The sequence below is a fragment of the Canis lupus genome, chromosome 23, assembly GCF_048164855.1.
Source record: "Canis lupus baileyi chromosome 23, mCanLup2.hap1, whole genome shotgun sequence".
Classification (NCBI taxonomy): domain Eukaryota; kingdom Metazoa; phylum Chordata; class Mammalia; order Carnivora; family Canidae; genus Canis; species Canis lupus.
Window position 1 is genome coordinate 17,950,610 of NC_132860.1, and position 20,152 is coordinate 17,970,761.

The 20,152-nt window shown below is 38.9% G+C and overlaps 1 protein-coding gene across 4 annotated transcripts; it reads right to left on the bottom strand.

Moving 5' to 3' along the window:
- Positions 1-1,123: 1,123 nt before the first annotated feature.
- WEE1 (WEE1 G2 checkpoint kinase) lies at positions 1,124-20,089 on the bottom strand. 4 transcript variants are annotated; one of them, XR_012015582.1, is made up of 13 exons: positions 19,371-20,088; positions 17,713-17,918; positions 17,099-17,162; positions 16,738-16,910; positions 16,137-16,258; positions 11,827-11,973; positions 8,594-8,689; positions 8,415-8,500; positions 7,169-7,339; positions 6,927-7,072; positions 5,532-5,620; positions 2,244-2,374; positions 1,124-1,355 (listed from the first exon to the last, which is right to left on the bottom strand). XR_012015582.1 is itself a non-coding variant. In XM_072794119.1 (12 exons), the coding sequence occupies exons 1-12, from the start codon at positions 19,947-19,949 to the stop codon at positions 1,237-1,239; spliced, it is 1,998 nt and encodes a 665-aa protein (XP_072650220.1). In that variant the 5' UTR covers positions 19,950-20,089; the 3' UTR covers positions 1,124-1,236. The 4 variants fall into 4 exon arrangements, 3 of the variants coding, with proteins under 3 accessions (XP_072650220.1, XP_072650222.1, XP_072650221.1); XM_072794119.1 differs by lacking the exon at positions 2,244-2,374 and having other exon boundaries at positions 19,371-20,089; XM_072794121.1 differs by lacking the exon at positions 1,124-1,355 and having other exon boundaries at positions 1,840-2,374.
- Between the last annotated feature and the right edge of the window lie 63 nt (positions 20,090-20,152).

Genomic DNA, 20,152 nt, shown 5'->3' on the forward strand with positions numbered 1-20,152 from the left:
GCTCTGAAAATTTAATCACCTCCTTCAGAAGGAAAGGCAGTGGGATGAGTCAGCATTCCTCCCATACATGTGCTCTGTCCTCAGGCATTTTAGTTCATGGGACTCAATTCCAGCCTCAAAAAGGGGGCCATCCTACTGGCATTCCCCTCCCCCACTTCCTGCATTCTTTTAAACACTTTCAAACTTGTCTAATCCACACTCTTCCTTCCTCTGCTCCAGGCTTAGAGGATTTGCTATGAATCTGGCTAGTGGTGTTAACACTTTAGGTTTAAATCCTGATACTTTGTAGTGATATAATCAGGTAAATTCCTTTTAACCTCTGGAGAGATCATATGCATAATGGGGATTTTGTCAGAGAGCTCTTACAAGGGTTAAATTATATTATGTATTTAAAACACTTAGCACATAATAGGTGATCAATAAGGGGTAGTGAAAACAGCAAAACCCAGATACCCCTCTAGCTATAGCCCTCTTCTCCCTTGCCCTTCTCTTTCAGCCACCACGTTTCTTGAAAATGATTTATACATGCTCTTTTCACTCATCTCCCATTTATACCCCAACTCACTGTAATCTGGCTTTTTTTTTTTTTTTTTGTATTCTGGCTTTTGTTCCCCGCACCCCCACTCTTCCCACCAGAACTGCTCACCAAAGATCTCCACTCCAGATGTCTTCACAGAGCTTTGAGTAACTTAATCTTTTCTGTATAGTCATTCTTAATTTCTCCTTCAAACTTCTCAGTTTCCATGACAGTAGTCTTCCCAATCTTCCTAATATTCAGACTGTCCCTTCTTACTCTACTTTATTGCTTGCACTCTTTCCCTTAATTACTATTTGTCCACAACTCTCACATGTCTGCAAAAAGGATTCTTTCCCATAACATCTGAATTGGAATTTTGGCTTTCCTACTTACCAAAGTGAGTTCCTAAGGTATATAACTTACCTCAACCTCTATAGTCTCATCTGCGAAAAGGTGACCCCTCTCTCGATAATCATTCTAAATGGAGTCGTTGTACACTGAACCTGCACTTCCCATTGGCATAATGGATCGGTAGGCATAAATTGGAATTCCAGGCTTGGTACCCATTTCAAATCATAAGAATGTCAAAACTCAAAACAAGTAAGATGTTCTTTAAAATATTTATTAACCATATAAAACTATACAATATGAACTATCATATAAATGTTCCTTGAGGTATTTTTCTTCATGGGCTGGACTGGCCGAGGTTTCTTAGACTCTTAGTTTAATGAAGTTTGGACAGAACATACCATCTTTTCCTGGTAAATCTTCCTAGAGCATACATAGATATTTTTCCTTATTCCAGAGACCTTTGAACTGCATTGAAAATTAGGGTCATCTGCCACAAAGAAAAAAAAAGTTCAATGATGTTCAGATGAATGCTTCTCAAAGGTTTTAAAAGCTAAGTGTTGGGAAAGGGGCAGTTTCAATGATGTCTTACTCCTCTTTTCTTACAAAAATCTACCTGGCTGAGCTGCTGAGAAATTTCTAACAAAACAACCAAGTTTGTAGGAAAAACTTCAAGATCCACTCACTCTGCAATGTCAAATCAGTTGCAGTAATGCTTTTTACAGTTATACAAATGCCTCAAAATACTGAATGAGTAAGTTTCTTCCAAATTCCCAGTTCCTAGGATGCCTGGGTGGCTCGGCGGTTGAGCGCCTGCCTTCAGCTCATGGGATCGAGTCTCGCATTGGGCTCCCTGCGTGAAGTCTGCTTCTCCTCCCTCTATGTCTCTGCCTCTCTGTGTCTCTCATGAATAAATAAAAATCTTAAAAAAAAATTCCTAGTTTCAGGCTTAAGATTTTTCAATATCCAAAACACATCCAAAATTCCTTTTTGATCCATCCTCCTTGTTGATTTTTTTTTTTTAAGATTTTATGTATTTATTCATGAGAGACACACAGAGAGGCAGAGGGAGAAGAGAGAGAAGCAGGCTCCATGCAGGGAGTCTGATGTGGGACTTGATCCCAGGTCTCCAGGATAACACCCTGGGCTGAAGGCAGTGGCGCTAAACTGCTGAGCCACTCGGGCTGCCCGATTGCTTTTAATTTTTGCCTTTAAAATTTTTACTTTTTATAAAAAAGTTTAAAAATACTTTAGGGATGCAACCATTTATTTGATCTGTTGGCTAAAGTCAGGGAGATGCTTTGTAATGAATTTGGGTGGAAGAAAACTAATCAGGATGCTGCTACTTTAAGAATTGGGAGACAGCTGAAAGCATTACCCAAATCCAGCTGTTAGCAATATTTTAAATGCCATTATTTCTTGACCTCTGGAACAGAGTGAAAACGAAAGCTTCAGAAGTGGCTCTTCAAAAGACATTAGCTCCTAGCTAAAGGAGGCTGTTTTGGATTCCTGCCAAGTTAAAGATAAGGCAGCAATTTCATTTGCGGTCACATGCAATGCGATTCCTCCTACCTGCCTGCGTAGTCCGTATTTAAAAATTTTCTCCCTTACTAAAGTCTGCTTTCCAAAACTTTATAGTTGTATCAGTGTTAGATGTCTCAAACAAGAATAGGCCCCTGGATCTTAGTTAACTTTCCTGGAAAATTCTTCAATGCTTCCGTATTAGCATTTGTAGCTTCCTCCTGATGTTATGCTAACAAGTTTTCATTCTATCATATAAAAACAATAACTGTTCAGTGTGCAGTGCTCCTATCTAATGAAATCCCTATTCTATAGTGTCCATGCACAGGGGTCCTGGCTCAGGCCTTCTTTCCTCTTACCCTGTCAGTACAATGGCTTTGAAACCAGTCTAAATGTAATTCCCTGGATCTACTTACTGCTCTACCACCAGCATCTCCCCAAGCTATGTAACTGTCCTTTGAGCTATCACTCTTCTTGTAGAATCCCTTCAACATAGCACTTATCACATTTTATTGTCATTTTTAGGTTTACATGGGTCTCATCTATTTTATCCTGAAACTAAGGGGCAAAGACTGTTTATTACAGATCTTGGTTCTACCAGTTAGCACATAGAAGTCACTCAACCTAAGTATCCTGTGAATATGAGCCCAACCCTCCTATCAGCTTTTAGATGGCTTAAAAATTCCTTCTTAGAAGACCAGATTTTTTTCCTAATCTAATATTTTTAAAAAAAATTTTTTTAAATCTAATATTCTTAAATATGTGAAAAATCTACTGCCAAGTATCAACTTGAAAAACACCTGTTTTTCTTTGAAGCTAGAGCACTAGAAAAATGCACCTTAATGACTTTGAATGACCTTAACGTACACCAATTATACTTTTTATAATTTTGTCTAGTGACTACTGAAATGTGTTACCTACTCCAGCCTCTGCAGCTTTTTTTCTCTCACCCATACCTATCACCTTTTTCTTTTTCTATCACCTTTTTTATCTAATTTACCTGTCTGCACTAATTCCTCTCACACCTCTAAAATGTGCTTTTTAACATGCCATAGGCTTAAAAGCTAAAGTAATTAAGCTTATTAGGAATGTTTATAGTTGGAAGAAATAGACCCTAATCAACAGAAATTAAGTACCCATGATCAAAAAGCACAAGAATCTTGCGAAATCCTTTTTCTTTTCGTGGGGAAGGAGGGGAACATCCATTTTTAAAGTTCTACGGCCTTTGCATCTTATTCTGGATCTAATCTACATCAGGAAAAGATGTCACATAGAATTAGCACTGTTTATCACTTAAATTTGGACTCTCAATTCTTAAAAAAATCAAGCCTAGTTGAGTTACAACTTTAAAGCTTTTGTGTGACTCAGCTCAAATTAGAAAGTTGAGTCATTATACCACTTCATAATCTAAAGCTATTTTATTTATTTATTTATTTTTAATTTATTTATGATAGTCACAGAGAGAGAGAGGCAGAGACACAGGCAGAGGGAGAAGCAGGCTCCATGTACCGGGAGCCTGACGTGGGATTCGATCCCGGGTCTCCAGGATCGTGCCCTGGGCCAAAGGCAGGCGCTAAACCGCTGCGCCACCCAGGGATCCCTAAAGCTATTTTAAATTGCATTACACTACTTTTCTAGCAGGTCAAATGCATAATATGCAATGTAATGTACAAATATTAAATACTTATAGTCAAAAAACATTTGATGGACAAATTTTTCTCCAATAACAAAATATAACTGATGTAGACTAAAACTTATCATTAAATAATGTTTCATATTCTGTGGAAAAATGTGCCCTTTTTCAGTACTTTATATATATTATACTCTAAGTGTTAAAGTGTAGTGATACTAGAGATAAAATAGTAGAATACAGGCATTACAAAGATTTAGACAATTAAGGTAAGCTCAGAGTGACTTTTAATATGCCAATCAATGTTAATAAAACACAAGTCAAACAGACAAGTGCAAACGTGTTTTAAACCAAAATTAATAGGAAAACAAACAATAGACAAATTCTATGTTGTTTTTTGCAATGTCTGGTTAGCCAGTATTATTAATCAAATGGCTTATCACTGAATAAACATATTTTGTGAAAAGCTTGGAATAGTCAGAAGTCATTCTGGCATTTCAAACAGCTATGTACACTATCACCAAGATTAGTTTATATACACAAATATCGAAGAGAATCCGGGCAAAACATTTAAAAACAGACTAACAATACAATCAAGTACAAAACTTGGGTAGGAGGAGAGAACATTTTTAAAAAAAGAGTCAGGGAAGGGCATTATCAGGAGAAATTACAAAACCAGTAATAATTATACTACATTAATACAGCAATCCAAAAGGGAAAAAAAGGTGCATTACTCCAATGCACTAGCTTCAAAGTTCAAAGGAAAAAAAAAGGCAAATAGCTGCTTGTCATCAAGAGCAGCTATATATTTCACATAATTGTTTTCCAAAAAGCCTATTAACAACAATGATTGTTTAATGCTACAATTTTACAGCAAAGACAAAACTAAAATAGCAGCAAATTCACAAGGCAATACTTCCACAGAATTATTATTCCATGGTTCATGCAATGCCTACAAAGTGCTCCCAGTTGGATATACAAGTATAATTCACAATTAAAAAAAAAAAGAAATATAAGATTGACACACAGGTACATTGAAGGCTGAGTAGTAGAGTCTCTTAGCATTTCCCTTTTCAAAGGGAGAATATGTTTGTAATAAAGCCCTTGAGTCCCTTTACAGGTCACTACAGGGAAAGACACCCTTTATTACAATGCAACAGCAAACTATAAGCAGCACACCACCACAGTGGTTAACCCTGGAAAGGCTGGTGTAACATCCAAACAGTGACTGACATCCTACAAACGACAGACTGTTAAGACTAGATGAAAGCCTGATATAGCACTGGTCAAAATACAGCTTTCAACTGTAATTCACAAATAAAGTCCTAAAAGGTATTCAGTTAAACTACTGACACCGATTGAGAAAGTAATTGCAAACTGGATTCTAGCAGTGATTTCAACCTAGCTTCCTCTTGTCACAGTTTTTTGGGGGAGGTGGGAAATGAGTAGTTCAGTATATGGTAAGGCTGACAGAACGGTTCATTTTCTTTCCAATAAGTCGAGATGTTCTATTACTCTGGGTGGTGGACCTAGTGGTCATCCGATCAGTGAAGAGTGCTCTTTCCTCAGCTGCAGCTTTTGCCATCTGGGCTTTCTTGAGTTCTCTAAGAACATAAAAATAGGAAACAAGACTTTTCACCTATTGTATTAATCCTAGGAAGGGATCCTAAGAGGCCAAACACAAACTGTATTGTCAACTTGGGAGATCTTAGCAGGCCATCGTTATTCAAAGACACAATCGAGGAAAAAAATTACAGTATGAAACTTTAGCTTGTGCTCAAACAACTTAAATTTATAAAATGATTTTATTTTGTGCTCTCAGAATTAAAATATCATATATACTTGGATATAAGTAATAAGGATGCTAGTAATGACTTTGAATTATAATAAATAATTTCAAGCAGAACTCTAATTTGTACTGTGAAAATATTTACATGACAGAGATGAAAGGAAAGTTCTACTTTCTATTTCTATGAACACTGGTGGCTAGCAAACTCATGGCAAATAAATCTTATATTGCAAGTCAGTTCTGATTAGGTTACAATCAGCAATAAAGCAAATGAATTAGAATTATTCCAAACATTTTTCTGAAAATATCAAAGGTCATTCAGATAAAATAGGAGACTCATCTACTAAGTTAATTGATGTTAATTTTCATCCTTCCAGGCAGTCCTGGTGGCTCAGCGGTTTAGTGCTGCCTTTGGCCCAGGGCGTGATCCTGGGGCCCCGGGATTGAGTCCCACATCAGGCTCCCTTGCAATGGAGCCTGCTTCTCCCTCTGCCTGTCTCTGCCTCTCTCTCTCTGTGTCTTTCATGATTAAATAAATAAAAATATTTTAAAAAGTTTTTTTCATCCTTCCATAAAAATAAATAGAAAGAATGAAGGAAAATGTAAAATTTATGGTGAGAGTTTAGGGGGGAAAAACCTTATACAGGCTCACTCTGCTTTTGCTACAATTTAGGGATTGAGGATTAATACCACTTGCAAATACATGCTAATCTTTTTTTTTTCTTCTTAAAGATTTCATTTATTTATTCATAGAGACAGAGACACAGGCAGAGACACAGGCAGAGGGAGAAGCAGGCATCATACAGAGAGCCTAATGTGGGACTCAATCCAGGGTCTCCAGGATCACTCCACTCCCTGGGCTGCAGGCGGCGCCAAACCGCTACGCCACTGAGGCTGCCCAAATACATGCTAGTCTTAAAAAATTTTAAGTCCATAATTTCGAAGTTTAGGAACAACACAAATTAATAGGTCACACATACTAACTTAAGGCAGAAATCCCCAAATTTTAACTGTACAATATAGCAAACCACTACAGCCTTCACTGACAGAAAACCTAAATCTCTAAAATTTGAGAATGAAAATGAGAAAGTTAAAAAACATTCCAAAAAACCCTCACTTACTTCTGCAAAAGTGAATTTTTGAATTTTTCAGCGTTCAATTCTATTCGTAATTGTTCTGCACTTTTTCTAGAAGCAGACAGCAATACCGAATGCTTTACCAGTGCCATTGCTGATGGTCTTCTCTCTGGATCTGGATGAATCATAACCTTAGAAAGAGAAGTAAAATTAAGGTAAAGACATATAATTTAATAACATATAAAACCATGTGAATAAAAAGTGCTTCATATACAAACAATGCTCACTTTTAGCAACTCTGTAAATTCTTGGGAAAGCACTTGGGGAATTCGAGGTAATCTACCCTGTCTGATTTCATGCCATTGGTCTCCATTTCTCGGAAGAGGTTCAGCACCAGCAGCACACACCACTGTGAGGGCAAGGGCAAAAATATCCGCTTTTGGCAGATGAGTATAGTTCTGTAAAAATTTAAAAAAAAAATTTTAAGGTAATATAAAAATGGCCAAAATAAAATAAAATTACACTTTAGTGATGACTGGTGAGAAATAAGACTAAATTAAAACATCCAATGCCACATTTAACTCTTAAGACCTATTCAGATAGTAAATTAAATTTGAGGAGCTTTTTAAAACCACAAATACATACATACTCTGGGAGTGGTAAATACATTTCTAAAAATAAATACCTTCTCCTTTTCACTAGTCCAATTCAACTCTTAGAAAAAACTCCTATTCTTTTGGGAGTATTCATATGAATACAGGAAACATACGTTGACAAATTACAAATACATGTACACATATAAAAAGAACAATGGGATCATGCAATTTATTTGTTCTACTTATTCTACTTCCATTCAAAACTTTTATCAAGGGATCCCTGGGTGGCGCAGCGGTTTAGCGCCTGCCTTTGGCCCAGGGCGCGATCCTGGGAGACCCGGGATCAAATCCCACGTCGGGCTCCCTGCATGGAGCCTGCTTCTCCCTCTGCCTATGTCTCTGCCTCTCTCTCTCTCTGTGTGACTATCATAAATAAATAAAATTAAAAACAAAACAAAACTTTTATCAAGAGATATTATTCTGTCACATTTTTTTGGTCACACTTTTTCAAACAGTACTATTAACTATACGCTGTAATTTATTTAATCGTTCCTTTATTGCTGGACACTTATGTACATCGTTCTCTATATTTGTATATGAACATTCTGTGGGAGAAACTCCTACATAAATGGAAATTCTGGGTCAAAGGTTTAGCATTTTAAAATGCTGATACAAATACTTTGATCTCCTAAGAGGCTATGCCAATTTACAGTTCCACCAGTAGTGTATAAGAACTTCTTTTATAACTCCACTATTGTTGAATACTGTAAATCCTTGCCTTGACTGAATTTTGCTAGATTAAATATCCCCAGCTCATGGGTTAGGCTTTCTTTACCAGTTTACTAGTTATTAGCTTAAAATTTTAATATGTCTGCATTGTTACCTTATTGACAAAATAAATAAAGCAAACAGCATTATTATTAAAGGAAAAAACTACCTCCTGTAAAACTTCATTTGCAAGAAAACGGCTATCACCCTCTTCAACTTGTGGACTAGAGATTCTTGTTACATGTCCAAGATCACCTACAAATATTGGAAAAAAAAAATAGAGTCAAGAGTTAAACAGCCTCTTATACTTTAGTTTAAGGCAATAATCTGGTTATCTTTCTTTCTTACCTATTTTAAACATAACTTTGTTGGATGCCCAGTCATCTTCATCTCCTTCTTCAGAGGCAGCATTTGGGATTGAGGTTCGAGATATGAAAATATTACCTGTCAAACAGTTATTTATGTAAGCTGCACTAACAATTAATAGTGTAACCAAAATTCATAAACAAGGTCATACATCAGAATCATCCCAAAAGCTGTCAAACATAGATTCTCATATATTCTACTTCAAAACCCAGTGAGAATAAGAATCTCAGGGGATAGGAAATGGTATTGTATTTTCTAAGGAACATATGTTCTGGCCTAGTGCTGATCTTTGAACACTTGGAAACTACTTCATTAGACCCTTGTCATCCACACATTGATCTTTGGTTTTAACTACATAGAAATAATACAAAAGGTAGTAACATAGTAATTAGTCTGTGATGCTTCCAAAACATGAATTTTAACCTAATGCTACAGGATGGTATGAAAAATACAAGTAATTGAACTTTTGAGTTTGGCTGACCATACAGAATTTACATCCCAATGTGGCTTTGTGGTTCACATCTCTGCTGTACACACACTTTTCTTCTTCAAATTCAGGTAAGTTCATGATTAATGTGAGTCTCAGCAACTGATTTCATTTTAATAGTTTTACCAATGTAATACTGAGTTTATAAATGTTACATTCATCTTTCCAGTAACACTTTATTGGGGATCCCTGGGTGGCTCAGTGGTTTGGCACCTGCCTTCGGCCCAGGGCGTGATCCTGGAGTCCTGAGATCGAGTCCCACATCAGTTTCCCTGCATGGAGCCTGCTTCTCCCTCTGCCTATGTCTCTGCCTCTCTCTTTTTCTCTCTCTCTGTGTATCTCATGAATAAATAAATCTTTAAAAAAAATTTTATTAATAAGGACACTTTATTTTAGGATGGTATTTGTAAATTTGAAATTTTAAAACTTCACATGCCTTAATATTTCAACTTTTGTACTTCTAAGGGTCTACTATTATGTTTGTCTTATACTTAATACAAGATATGAGGGAGTATAGGCAAACTTTACTAATTCCTATTTATTGCCATCAGTCCAAATATTATTTTTCCCCTTTGACTATAAAAATTTCAGTGAGTTATTGACATACAGAGAAGAAATTCTTCATATAACTTAGAGGATTAAAATAAGTTGTATGAAATGAATATGAATTAAAATTCTCATGAATCACATTTTCATAGACCAAAAAAAAAAAACCAAAACACACACACACAAAAAAAACACAAAAACCCTTCATTAAATTCAACTTAAAACCCCTAGCCTAAAATTCATACTTGAATTCATCAATCTATTAGTCTTAACTTCCAGTCTTTGGGAAACTAGGGGGAGGAAAAGGAATAAGATAAATGATGCAAGGGAGCAATCAGTCAAATCCAGAAGAAAGGACATCTTATAAAACAAAGTTTAGGGAAAAAAAAAACAAAAACAAAGTTTAGGGCAGTCCGGGGGCGGGGGGGCTCAGCGGTTTAGCACCGCCTTCAGCCCAGGATATGATCCTGGAGACCCCGGGATCAAGTCCCATGCCGGACTCCCTGCATGGAGCCTGCTTCCCCCTCTGCCTGTGTCTCTGCCTCTCTGTCTCTCATGAATAAATGAATGAAATCTTTAAACAACAACAAAAACAACAAAGTCTATACTAGTATATTTTTTTAGGGATCCCTGGGTGGCGCAGCGGTTTAGCGCCTGCCTTTGACCCAGGGCGCCATCCTGGAGACCCGGGATTGAATTCCACGTCGGGCTCCTGGTGCATGGAGCCTGCTTCTCCCTCTGCCTGTGTCTCTGCCTCTCTGTGTGTGTGTGACTATCATAAATAAATAAAAATTTTTAAAAAAAGATTAAAAAAAATAAAAAAATAAAGTAGGGGAAGGGTAGAATCTTAAAAAAGAAAAAAAAAGGATAGAGGGAGATGGGATGCACGGTTCTGAAATGGAACTAGTTTGGACAAGTCAACCATTAAGGACTTGGGTCACCTGGGAAAAATTTTAATATGATCTGGGTATTAGAAGAGATGAAAATTTACTAAAATAAAAAGGTAAAGTTGATTTATAACAAGTTTTTTTTTAATTTTTAAAAGATTTTATTTATTTATTCATGAGAGACACAGAGAGAGAGGCAGAGACACAGGCACAGAAAGAAGCAGGCTCCATGCAGGGAGCCCGATGTAGGACTTGATCCCGGGTCTCCAGGATCACGCCCTGGGCTGAAGGCAGACGCTCAACCACTGAGCCACCCAGGCATCCCACAAGTTTTAAAATAGTGTACTTAGGGGCACCTGGGTGGCTCAGTAGTTGAGCCACTGCCTTTGGCTCAGGTTGTGATCCTGGGGTCCTGGGATCGAGTCCCACATCAGGTTCCCTGCAGGGAGCCTGCCTCTCCTCCTGTCTAGGTCTCTGCCTCTCATGAATAAATAAATAAAATCTTTATGAATGAATGAATGAATGTGTATATGATGAGGTTATTTTTTTTTAAATTTTGTTTATTTATTCATAGAGACACAGAGAGAGCGAGAGAGGCAGAGACACAGGCAGAGGGAGAAGCAGGCTCCCTACAGGAAGCCCGACGTGGGACTTGATCCCGGGGCTCCAGGATCACACCCCAGGCTGCAGGCGGCGCCAAACCGCTGTGCCACCGGGGCTGCCCTGATGAGGTTATTTTAATAAAATGAGAGGAATTTACATGAAGATGTTACTGCAGCATTTACTTGCACCCGTTTTTTAAATGCAAGATAATACACTGCATGTGCTGTTTTCTGAATAATACGGTAACACTTTCATGGTATATAAGCTAGAAATTCCATGTCTGCATAGCACTTAAACTTCCAAAAATGTTTTCACATATCTCATTTTATTCTAACAACCCTGTTAGCAGCACGAGCAATATTTTGTTGTTATGGTTCTATAGCCTAGCAAAAGAGAAGGGCTTTAAACAACAGGTTCTTAGTCTCTCCATCAGAGTCTCGCTTTGTGACTATGTGGTTCCCATAAAATGCAGCAGATTTTTCCAACTTTTAATAAAAATGAGTTGGTTGTCTCAACTATTTTGGAGAGAAGAAATAAACAGAAATAATAAACCAATATCAATATCTGGCTCAAAGGTCTTTTAAAACTAACAATGATAAAAGTAGGATGTATGTTTTCCTATTGTTTTAATAAAATCATTTTATTCTCTATTAACACTAAAGAACACAGATCAGAGAATTTTTAATACTTACTAGGCTTTATATCCATATGAACCAAAGACATTGAATGGATATACCTCAAGCCCCGGCCAACTTGCAAAAGGAGATCCTTCAACTCTGCTTCTGTAAAGTAACTCATGCTTCTATAGTTTTCACTTATGGCATCCGCTAAACTTCCACCTAACAAACATGGGAAAAATTAGCAATTTCTTCTTCCTAAGATCTTATTTCTCTTCCATCTTTACTCAATGGCCACAAACTCAACAAAGAAAGTAACATTTTATACGACCTACTCTGTTCTTCATGCTTATGAAATCAAAATTTTATTTATTCTTTCAATAGGTAATATACTCATATGGATACAAAATATAGTGTAAAGTCTCTGCTTCATCCACACACCCCAGCACACTACCTGGTTCTTTTTCCCAGAATAATCCAACCTTATTGGTTTCTTATATATTCTTTTCAACCCCTTTTTATACAAATGATAGCATATTTTCATTATCTCGAAGATCATTCTTTACTAATATACATAGACTGCCTTGTTCTCTTGTGTCTCTACAGAATTCCATTTATAATTGAATGGTGATACATTAACCAATCTCTTAATTGATGAGCATTTTAAAATAATTTCTTTTTTTTTTGAGTTAAAATAATTTCTAAGCCTTTGCTACAACATACTATAATACAAGGAATAACTGTACACTGGTCATTTCACACATATTTAACATGTATCTCATAAAAACAATTGCTGGTTTAAAGGGCATATACAGGTGTGCCTGGGTGGTACTTGGTTGAGTGTCTGACTCTTGGTTTCACTCAGGTCATGATCTTGGGGTCGTGGGATCTAGCCCTTCTTCCTCAGGCCATGCTCAGTGCACAGTCTGCTTGTCCCTCTCCCTCTGGTTCCTCTCCACAACCCCTCCTCTCTCATGTTCATGCACGCAAATAAATAAAATCTTTTTTTTTAAAAAAAAATAAAGGATATGTACAGTTATAAAACAATACTAATATGTGGCTCAAATATATGTGTGAAATACTATCTCATATATAGAATATATTTTTATAGCTGAGAGGGGGATTTCTCTATTCTACAAAATAGCTTAGGATTGGTATTCACACCATCAGTGCTAAAACTTCATTGCCTGTGAAAATTCACATAAAAGAAGTAACAGTGTATCCAGTTTCTGATTTCAAAATGGCTGGTACTTAAACTCTACTAGCACTCGCCTTATGTGAATATGAAGCTTTGGAAGACAAATCTGGGGCAATTTTACTTACATTTACACACACACACCCTGAGATAAGGCTGTACCAATTTATACTCCCATCATTAATGTATGAGAGTAACTGTTTTCTCACATCCTTGGCAACAGTGTATGAATTTTACAGATAAAAGCCAGTATCTTAGTATAGTTTTAACTTACACTACTTTTAGTAAGAGAATAAAACCTGCTTTTATAGAATCAAACCAACAAACTCTTTTGTTTATACTTTAAAAAATGAGTTTATACTTTATAAGTTTTATTAAAAACATTATAAATTTATAACTTATCTCAGAGGAAAAGAGGAGTTATGTAAAACAAAACAAAACAAAAATCAAAAACCAAAATAAACCACTTCTGTTTAAAGCTTAGTTAGGGATAATGAAATCAGAGCCAGAGTAATAAAATCAGGAAGGTATACTGATACATACATATCAGGAAAGGAGGTACTACAATTTGAACAAGACTAAGGTAGCAAAATGTCCAACGTGTTTTAAAAATAAAAATAAATCACACACCTTGATATTTTAGGCTTAAATATGTTCTCCACACTTAACTTGTACAAATCTTGAACTGCAGGAAAAGAGAGGGCTCTAGAAGGGAGGTCAATAAACGGGCTTCAAGTCCTAGACCAAGTTTAATAAGATAGAATTCGGCTGCATTTTAGCGGGTCTACCAACTATAGCTAGGCCAGTTCCTTCTATTTCACTGCTGAAAGGAAAAGAGAGGTGAGAAGAGCAAGATCTGATATTTCAGGTTCTCTTCCATTATCCATCAAGATTTTCACACACTTGTTTACCAGGGGTAAAAATTTCAAGTCTATCACCAAACCAAGACAAAAGGCTTAAAATGCAAATGACTGTTTAAGATAATAAGGAAACTCAGTCACAATAAAGGATATCAGTTAATCACCATGTACAAATGAAATGTTAATAGAATCATTTCCCTGTGAAACTGTGGAAAAGAATCTGAAGATCAGGCCTATTGCTAGGACATTAAAAAATTTATGTGGAGAGAAGAATGGCAGCAAAAAGAAATAGAAGAGTTCACAAATCTATCTAGATAGACTCATTTCCTTTCATCCAAACAAAATAGACAACTAAGAGGTTCACACAGATTTTTTTTAAAGATCTGTAGATTCTTTAAATGTTCTATACCGTTCCAAAATAATAAACTGTTTAAAAATATAATTTTATAATCTAGCTTTATGACAAGACAAAGTTTTGTTTTGTTAGGACAAGGTCTTTATTAATCTGAGAGGGCAGCAAGTCAACTCACTCTTCCTTATCCCTCCAGGCCCAAGAATTTTCTCAAAATCATCTAAATTACACAACCACATATTTATTTGGTGGATTTTTAGAAATGTGTGATCCCTGGAGTGCTACTGAAATACTTAAGACCAGCTACATCAACCTCTCCCTAGGTGAGAGGGAGAAAGAAACTGAAATATGGCATCTAGCACATATGGAGTGGAAAAGACATGGTCAAATTGTCCTATATTAAGAGTAGTAAATGAAAAATAAAGGTTAAGAAACAGATTAGTCCACAGGGTCATGAGAGACAACTACATAAATATTCTGATGATATGAATAGAAACATTTCGAGAGACGTGTGAAACAAATTAGTAGCAACGCTATATGCTGAGCATCTTTCAAATACAGAGAATACAATAACTCAACAAAAAGGTGAGAACTGGATCTTTTACTTGTTTTGTTCAATGTTTTTAAATGCTGAAAACCTGAATCCACTACCTACACTACTTATTAATTCACAAGCTATGAGAAGGCTAGTCTTGTTGAAGGAAAAAATAATGAGAATCAAAAAACAAACAAACAAAACAAAACAAAACAAAACAAAACAAAAAAAGTAACACAAATCTTTGCTATCACTTCTCAACTGCCCACTAAATTCCAAATTCTCTAATATTCGTAGAAGATATACAGAAATGGAAATCCAGCATATATAAAGATTTACCTATTTAAGAACAGGTATTTACAAGAATCAGAATTGAGACTAGGGTTTTGATAAAGGTTTAATGAAAAAGAGGGGGAACCAAGCTCGTCCTTGAAGGACTTGTTGAAAGGTAAAGCTCTACAGAGGTCCAAAGTTGAACCTCCATGGATGCTTGTTTTGTTGGTTTTGGGGGGGAAGTGCGGGAGAGAGGCACAGCTAGAAAACTAAAAGCATAACTTAGTAGACAAGTCAGAGTAGATTCTGGTGGTAAACAAGGTTGGAAAAATGGGAATGAAAGCAAGATTATAGAATACTTTGTAAACAAAAGGCTGAAGTTAGAACAATGGAGAGCCACTGTCACTATGAGTAACCAGTATCAGTTTTAACAGCACATAAAATGAAATGGAAAGGAAGGCTAGATGCACTGAACCTACCTTATTAACTGCTATACCCCAATACAGTGTGCTACATGCTAGAGATATCAAAATATACAAGGCAAGGCCATGATCCTTTCAAGATCAGTTTGACTAACAGGTACACAACTACTGTGCACAAGGGAGTAGGTTTTCAATCTTTACTTAGTATCCAAGTAGGGGATGCCTGCCTGAGTGGCTCAGTGGTTCAGCATCTGCCTTTGGCTCAGGTTGTGTTCCCAGGTCCTGGGATTGAGTCCAACATCAGGCTCCCTGTGGGGAGCCTGCTTCTCCCTCTGCCTCCGTCTCTGCCTCAATGTCTCTTATGAATAAATAAATATAATCTGGGCAGCCCTGGTGGCCCAGCGGTTTAGCGCCGCCTTCAGCCCGGGGTGTGATCCCAGAGACCCGGGATCAAGTCCCATGTTGGGCTCCCTGCACGGAGCCTGCTTCTCCCTCTGCCTGTCTCTCTCTCTCTCTGTCATAAATAAGTAAATAAAATCTTAAAAAACCAAATAAACAAACATCCAGGTAGGCAATGAACTTGAAACTCATGTTAGGCTTCTTGATCTTTGAATTTTTAAGAGATAAAAGAAAAAAAAAAAAGAGATAAGAGACATAGAATTACAGCAGGATTTCAGATAAAAACTATTTCCTCAGTGTTCATTTTTTTAATTTCACAAGTTTATAAGAGAACCAACATATTACTCACCATTACAATATTCATTCTGTATAAGCATATGATCATCTTCTGCCCATGCAGAGAAATATCGAACTACGTGAGAATGCTGTCCGAGCACTGCATGGGCATATACTTCCCTCAAAGCGTTCTGCCTAGGAGAAATTTGACATTGATAGAATGGTAAACCATTTTTATTCAATCCTAAACTGAACTAATTTATCTGAAACTTCATAAGAGAAACTTGTCTTCTGTTATTTATTATTATGCTGAAGGATAACTTGCTTAAGAGAGAGGGGATTAAGACTCTACTAGATTTTTCTAAAAGTTTCCATTAAAGAACAATGTTAATTACAAAGAAGGAACTTTGCTAGTCCTAGGACTCAGGAAACTCCATTTTACTATGAATTCTTGGATGCTACCAGAAAAAAAGAAATTTAAGTCAGGCTCCAAAATCAGACTATTCATATAATTTTACCAAGTTCAGTAAGAATTAATGGCCCAAAATGAAAAGGATCTGATTAAATTATTATAGTTTCTCAAAAATGAGAAATTTCAGTGCTTGATTATGTGAAACATTGTTTGCAACACCATATGGAATAAAAGAGCAAAAGATAAAATTTTTAATACATACTCATCGACAGAGCCGGCCAATGGCTTTTTTGATCGCTTAATGGCATAAATGCATCCATCCAGCCTCTTCACACACTTAAACACAGAACCAAACTCTCCAGAGCCAATTTTCTCTAGCTCATGAAATTCTGTTGTATACCGTGACTTCATATTGCTTTCAGTAATTGTAATTCTCTGCAATAAAGTGTATCCATATACATAATACAAAGACATGAAGATGATTTTTTTGCCGATGATAGCACTATGTGTGAAATTTAAAAATCTTATATCTTAATGCATATTTAACATGTATATATGGTAACTTGTTAAGAAATAGAAAATGAAATTCAGAAACAATAAAAAGAAAATAAAAAGCTAGTTACTTTAGCAGGTCTTGTTTCATCTTCTAACTCATAATCACTGGCTTCCATGTCTTCACCACAAGAACTGAAAAATATTATGTATGTTTCTATTAACAGATCTGATAGACACATCAACTAGCGATCCAAAACTTTATCTGATATACAGTGAAATTGTATTTTAATAAATAAAAACAGAAAAAATAAATAAGTAAAACGAATAAAAACAGACAAGCAAGCACATAATTTTATAATCATAAGATATAGCTCAGCTGATGGAAATGCTGTCCCTGCTGAAATAGGCTCATTAACAAGCCAACACAATCACACGTATCAAAATTAAAGTTTTTCTAAATCAACTCTGCCTGCCTTGTTTTTGACACCAGCAGATTTTCTACAAACTACTTAGGCTTTTTATTCCTTCCTTTTTCATACCGTTACTTTTCCATAGCTGATTACTTTCCACCCACCTTTCCTGGGAAGAGGGTGCTAGTTAACAAAAAAAAAAAAAAAAAAAAAAAAAAAAAAAATTCAAAGCATAAACTTCCAAGTCATTCAGATAAAATTAAAGTTTGATAAGTACCACAAACCAATCTTGGGTGACTGGGGACCAAACTGTGGAATACTAAATAACTTACTCATTCCAGTGTGTTCGTTTTCTTCTACGACACTGTCCTGAGGAATGAAGTAACACAGAATCTGGGGTAAAAGGATTAATATTCACTTGAGGCGTCTGTCGCATGTCAAATTCCCTTTTTCCTGATTTTTCTGTATCCATGAATAAAGAACCACCTCGGAGTTTAACAGAGCTGGAATCGATTCCTCGAGCTTTGGAGAGTAAACTCTAGGTCAGGAAAAATAAAATTTTTAGTCTCTAAATCCTGTAGACAGCCTTCTCAACCCAACCTTCAACAAGCCTTTCACATGTCTGATAGTGTGGATTAAAGCAACACACAAGCTTCTGTCACATCTAAAGCAAAATAAACCCTGGTTAACTTCAGCAGTCTGAAAGGTGGATACTAACAACTTTTCCTGAAAAAGACTGCCACATAAAATAAGTCTCCGACCCTAAAAAAGAGTAGGAATGCAGACTAAAATTAAGTTTATTCTGCAGTCTAAAAGTTAACAAAACCTCTCATTCCATCTAAAAATAGAAAGCAGTCAAGGATCCCAATAAAAGCTCCCTTCCCCCCTTCCAAATAGGGCTTTGAAAACCACCTCCGCCGGACTCCTCCCCTCACATTCAGAGGGATCATGCCTTGGGCAAGTCCCTGATAAACAGTAACGCTCAAAAACTACTTCTTCCTGAGGTTTACGACCAAAGGCACTGCAAGGGACTCAGAAAAGTACATTTTCCATATTAGTCTTATAAACGCGATACTTGTCTCAATGTCGTTGAAGGGTCCGTTTTAAAATCTGCTGTTACTTCCAATGTTCCAGAGGCAGTAATCTGCATATTCACTCGCTACTCAACAAACAAGTGCTGAACACCTTCATCATCACGATAGGTTATCAGCGATATGAAACCACAAGGGTCCAAGCAACCCCACCAATGCTGGCTTTTAACGGATGTCCCTAATCGCTACACTTAGGCTGGCCACACATAGGCACTGCAAACCGGTGTAAACAAACGCTTACCCAATAATAAATAGCATGTGCGGATAGAAGCTTAAACGCTACCCTGAATTAAGGAGTCTTTAGGACTGGAAATGCTTGGAAAGCCAGCCTTTTCTCCCAAGTCGAAGCGCACTCTCCCTCCATACCTCAAACTTAACCCCTTAAGGCCACATGACACGAAGCGATAAGCGCATGAAATTTCTTTTAACCCAACTCCTGCTTGCGCCGCCCAAATTACAGGGCCCATCACGGCGTTTAAAAGGCACCATATGGCTGCGGCGCTCGGGAGTGTCAGGTGGCCGGGCCAGCACCACTCCGACATCCTTCCAAACCACGTTATCGGGGCCACACTCCGGGCTGACACGGTCGGGAAGGCCCCGACTCGAGGGGCGTGAAATCATCAGCCACCTGGACGGCGCCGATCAGCCCCTTTGAAAGATGAAGAAGTTCCAGAAGAGGCCCATTGTTCAGTTACATAATCTTAACGGACAACTTCTGGGCAGGGCCAAAAAGAGGGGCTGCCAACTTTTTGTTGCGGCTCAGGGGAGCGAGTAGGGGTGCGGCAGGGCGGTTATGTAACCGAACCCGAGCAGCGGCGCGCTCGGCTCCCGGCGCCGCGGCCTTTTTAAATGGCTGGGCGGGCGCGGGCTCGCGGTGCCCCGGCCCCGCGTCCTCTCACCTTGGGCGTGTGCGGCGTGTCGAAGAGCCGCAGCTTGCGGAAGGTCTTGTGCGGCGGGGTGCCGGGGTGGTCCGGCAGCGGCGAGCAGGGGCCCTCGCTGGCCCTGCGCGCCCCGCAGCCGCGCGGGGACGCGTCCCCCGCGCCGCCGCAGCGCACCGGCGAGAACGAGCTGCCCAGAAAGTAGGCGGCTGCCGGCGACTTGACCGGCGACGAGGAGCCGAAGCCCTCCTCCTCCCACGAGTCGCCCTCGGCCCCGCCGCCCGGCGCGTCGGCGCCGGGACAGGCGCCCCGCAGCAACATGTCCTCCTCCAGCTCCCCGGGGCTGCCGGGGGCCGGGCCCGGCGAGCGGCGGCGCTCGGGCCCGGGCTCTGTGGGGCTACGCGCGGGCGGCAGCGGCGAGTCGGGCTCTTGGAAGGCCGAGTCCTCCCCCGTGCTGTGGCCGCTGCCCTCCTCCTCTTCCTCCTCCTCCTCCTCCTCACAGTCGCTGCAGGGCGAGAAGATCAGCTTCTGCCTCAAAGTGCAGGAAGCCCCGGGACGGCGGCGGGGCGGCGGCGGCTGTTGCCGGCTCAGGAAGCTCATCGCGCCCCTGGGGCCGGGGCCGAGGACCGGAGAGCCGGAGCCCGCGGAGTCCAGGACGCGGACGGCCCAGGGGGCGGGTCCGCCACGTGCGACTGGGCGCGCCGGGTCGCCGCGGCGGCGGACCTGCGCGGTGACGGGGTGCGGCTCCGGAGCGCTCGGGGCTGCGGGCGGCGGCGGCGGCGGCGGCGGTGGCGGCAGCGGCG